Raw genomic sequence first — 3,509 nt, 5'->3', positions numbered from 1 at the left:
TCAGATGTGGCACGTTCACCATGGAACGCCAAATTTAGCTATTTCACGTCAACTTGTTGTTTTACAATCAACGCTGACGAAATGTACGAACACGAAAACCGAACGTTGCAGTGTGTGCGAAGCTGCTGTTTTGTTTGCAGATCTTAAGCGTTTTCCTTGACGGTCCCGTTGTTGTTGCTCAAAGTCCCTAATGAAAGTTAAATCAATATTTAAGAAATACAGTCTAATAGTTAACGGTTTTCGCAGCCAGACTGCAACTGGGATATTACTGATCAAGATTAAGATCTGATTGGGAAAGAAAGTCAAATCATTTAGTTGCAAACTTAAACGGTTTGTTTGTAACATGCCTAAATTAAAAGGCAAAGATAAAATCCTTTCTTGAACAAATCCCGGCCGAACTACTAGTAAGAATTAAGAGTGCTTATTATCATTCAGATCTAAAGTTAGAAGGGGGTGCAGGGATGGGGCAGTGGTGAGAGCAGCCACCTCCCACAAATGTGACCCGGGTTCAATTCCCAGACTCGGCTTCATATTTGGGTTGAGTTTGTTGGTTGTCCTCATTAGGTTTTCTCCGGTACTCCGGTTTCCCCTCACGCCTGAGTGACTCATCCCACATTTGACGCCAGATCTGAGAATCGAACCCGGGCCACATTGGTGGGAGGTGAATGCTCTCACCACTGCGCCATCCCTGCTCTGACCCATAACCTAGTGGTACTAGCCGATACACAACCTTGAACTTATTAGGAAGCAAACAACGTTAAATTTTGTTAGCGCTCATGGTTTTTCTCGTCACACGCAGATGTTCATATGCTGTATAAATCACAAAGCATTTTCAAAACAAGTCACCAGTTTCCTATACACCACAAGGGTTTCATCTGCAGTCGAAGGATAACTCAGTATTTCGTCCTCCATGAGTAATTCTGCGAGCTCTTCAAATTCTTGAAAGCTTGTTTCCGAGTGGGTTGAACAATACATTTCTTCGGTTATTTCAATGTCCTCTCTTGGCGTATCCGTTCCGATCTGTCGTATACAGGATAGATAATAGCTTATTACTACCCTTGGGTCATTGTTAGTTTGGCCAACCTTAAGCCAGAGAATACGACGAATATAACCATTAATAGCACCATGAATGGCAAATCCAAAGGGTTTCAGTTTGTCGTAGCCATCCAGGTGCCACATGTAGTTTGGACCCTGAAAGGAATACTGTCGTCTCCGAAATACCCGTCTTGGACGCGAGAACACACCTTCTGGGTCGAGGTATTTCATGATGACTCGTACTGTTTCTCTTTTCACTACCATGCAGTAATCTGTTGTAAGCCTTTGGTGCATTTGTCGATATCAATTGAATTGCCACTACCAGAGATTTCGCTTTCGATAGCACTTTTTACATCAAGCAAACAAGTAAATATCTTCCTTCGACAAAGACCTTTGGACCTAACCTAAGTACTGTCTTGAGTTGTCGTAGACTGATACAAACACCATGAAAACGAGCCAGAAAAGACAAAATCTCTGTGTACGCAAGGCCAAGACCGAAATATGTAGCTATGAGATCATCTCGGTTGTCCGGCGATTCGAGAGCAGATGGAAAGTAATCCGGTTAAGACATCTTGGCTAGAGGACGGATAGAGGAGAAGGAAACAGGTTCCAGCAATTATAAATGTAGTTGTTAAACTTGCCATGTGAGGGTTACCTGTTTTATGAACACTGATGATACTAAATCATAGCGCACTGAGTCCTAAGTACTTGACAACAGGAGCCCAACGAAGCATTGTCTCAACAGCAAGAAACCGAAAGAAACAAACCATCCCAAAAAAAGAAAACAAAATGCGAATTGCAAAAAAAAGCTGCAAAATAGTCGAGAATTTAAAAAAAGGTGCGAGTTAAAAAAAAATGTCGCGATTTGACAAAAAAAAAAGTCGCGCCTCGAGAAAAAAAAAATCGCGAGTTGAAAAAAAAATGTCGCCAGTTGAAAGAAAAAAACAAAAGTCGCGCCTTGAAAAAAAAAAGTCGCGAGTTGAAAAAAGAAGTCGCGAGTTGAAAAAAGAAGTCGCGAGTTGAAAAAAGAAGTCGCGAGTTGAAAAAGAAAAGTCGCGAGTTGAAAAAAGAAGTCGCGAGTTGAAAAAAGAAGTCGCGAGTTGAAAAAAGAAGTCGCGAGTTGAAAAAAAAAGTCGCGAGTTAGAAAAAAAGTATCATGTCCCTTCCAGGCCGCCGTAGCATGCTCCAGAGAGGAGAGAGATCTAAGAGTCAGGGCAATGCTTTGGGAGGTTATGGTAGTTCTTTCTACATTAATGGCTACTGCAATAATTTCAGTCGTTTCTCTTGATCTGATTTCAGTCGTTGTCCTTGTTCTTTCGTTATTATCATCATCACAACGGCATTGTAATTTTAGCGTCTTGGATCAAAATAAAAGACGAAACAGCTTTATTTTCTACTGATGAGCAATGTTAACATGTAGCTGACCTTCATTAAGTGTCCTTTCTTTAAAAAGCCGCAGAAGGCGACTGAAATACGAAATCAATACATCTTACTTACACACCGCCACAGATCTCTATGTACAACAACTTACAACAAACCGTCCGAGATTCAAAACTCAGTAAACCTATATCGCTGTTTGAAAAGTTTCTTTACCCTTGTAAGCTATAGTATACTTGATTTAGAGAAGACTGGCATTCTCCTCGTGATTTATTTCTTCAACCATAGGTTTTTCTTTTTGTTTCTCGGTAGTATTTTTTTGTTTTTGACCTTGCTCTTTCTCTGCTCCCACAAGTTTAAGCCTTTCTTGTTGAGCTTTAGTGACACTCTTCATGCTGACGTGATCGGAACTTGAGCTCCTTTTTGTTCTTCGGCTAACCAATGTCATGTTCATGATGCTCACCAGTTGTGGAAAGGCTGTTCTGCCAGCTCGACGTCGGCCAAAGACTAAATGTTTGAAACCTGTTCGGTAGTTTTCACTAAAAGCAAAGCAGATGCAGGGATTTACGGCTCCCCACGAATGAAGCAACATCTTATTTATGATGAATACAATGACTTGGGGAATTTTAGCACCGATTTCAGGGGGAAGCTCCCCATGAAACTTAAATATGATGATAAAAGCGCAAACAAACAATGGACCAATACAGACAATAAAAGCAGCTAATATGGCTATTGACAATCTGACTATCTGTCTGTTAGTTGCAGGGTCTCGAGATCTCTTAGATTTGGACATAATTCTCCTTTCATTTTGTCTTCGTTTTAGAGTCCAAGCTATGGTGCTGTATATGATAGTCAACAAACACACTGGTACCAGGTAGAATACGATGAACATGGCTGTCTTATATTTAATGTTCATTTCTCTAGTCCAGTTGGCTCTGTAGCAGCAATAACCATAGGAGGAAGCATTTAGTATGTGAAGGTAATGAGCATGAGCAGCTATGGCCACAATCCGCGAAACCAGGATGCAGACTAAACGCACTTTCCACGAGATGAGTTTTATCTTCAAAGGGAAGACAACAGCAATCAGCCTGTCCACT

At 41.0% G+C, this 3,509-nt stretch overlaps 1 protein-coding gene across 1 annotated transcript in view; it reads right to left on the bottom strand.

The window, feature by feature from the left end:
* Positions 1-2,653: 2,653 nt before the first annotated feature.
* Positions 2,654-3,509, bottom strand: part of LOC138017572 (QRFP-like peptide receptor) — a 1,257-nt gene continuing 401 nt past the window's right edge. Inside the window, exon 1 of the mRNA XM_068864619.1 lies at positions 2,654-3,509. This exon is cut by the window's right edge and continues 401 nt beyond it. Within this exon, the coding sequence (XP_068720720.1) occupies positions 2,654-3,509 (856 nt within the window).

The sequence above is a fragment of the Montipora capricornis genome, chromosome 9 (genome assembly GCF_036669925.1).
Source record: "Montipora capricornis isolate CH-2021 chromosome 9, ASM3666992v2, whole genome shotgun sequence".
Lineage (NCBI taxonomy): Eukaryota > Metazoa > Cnidaria > Anthozoa > Scleractinia > Acroporidae > Montipora > Montipora capricornis.
Note: the sequence above shows the minus strand (reverse complement) of the source record. Positions and strands in the feature narration are given on the sequence as shown.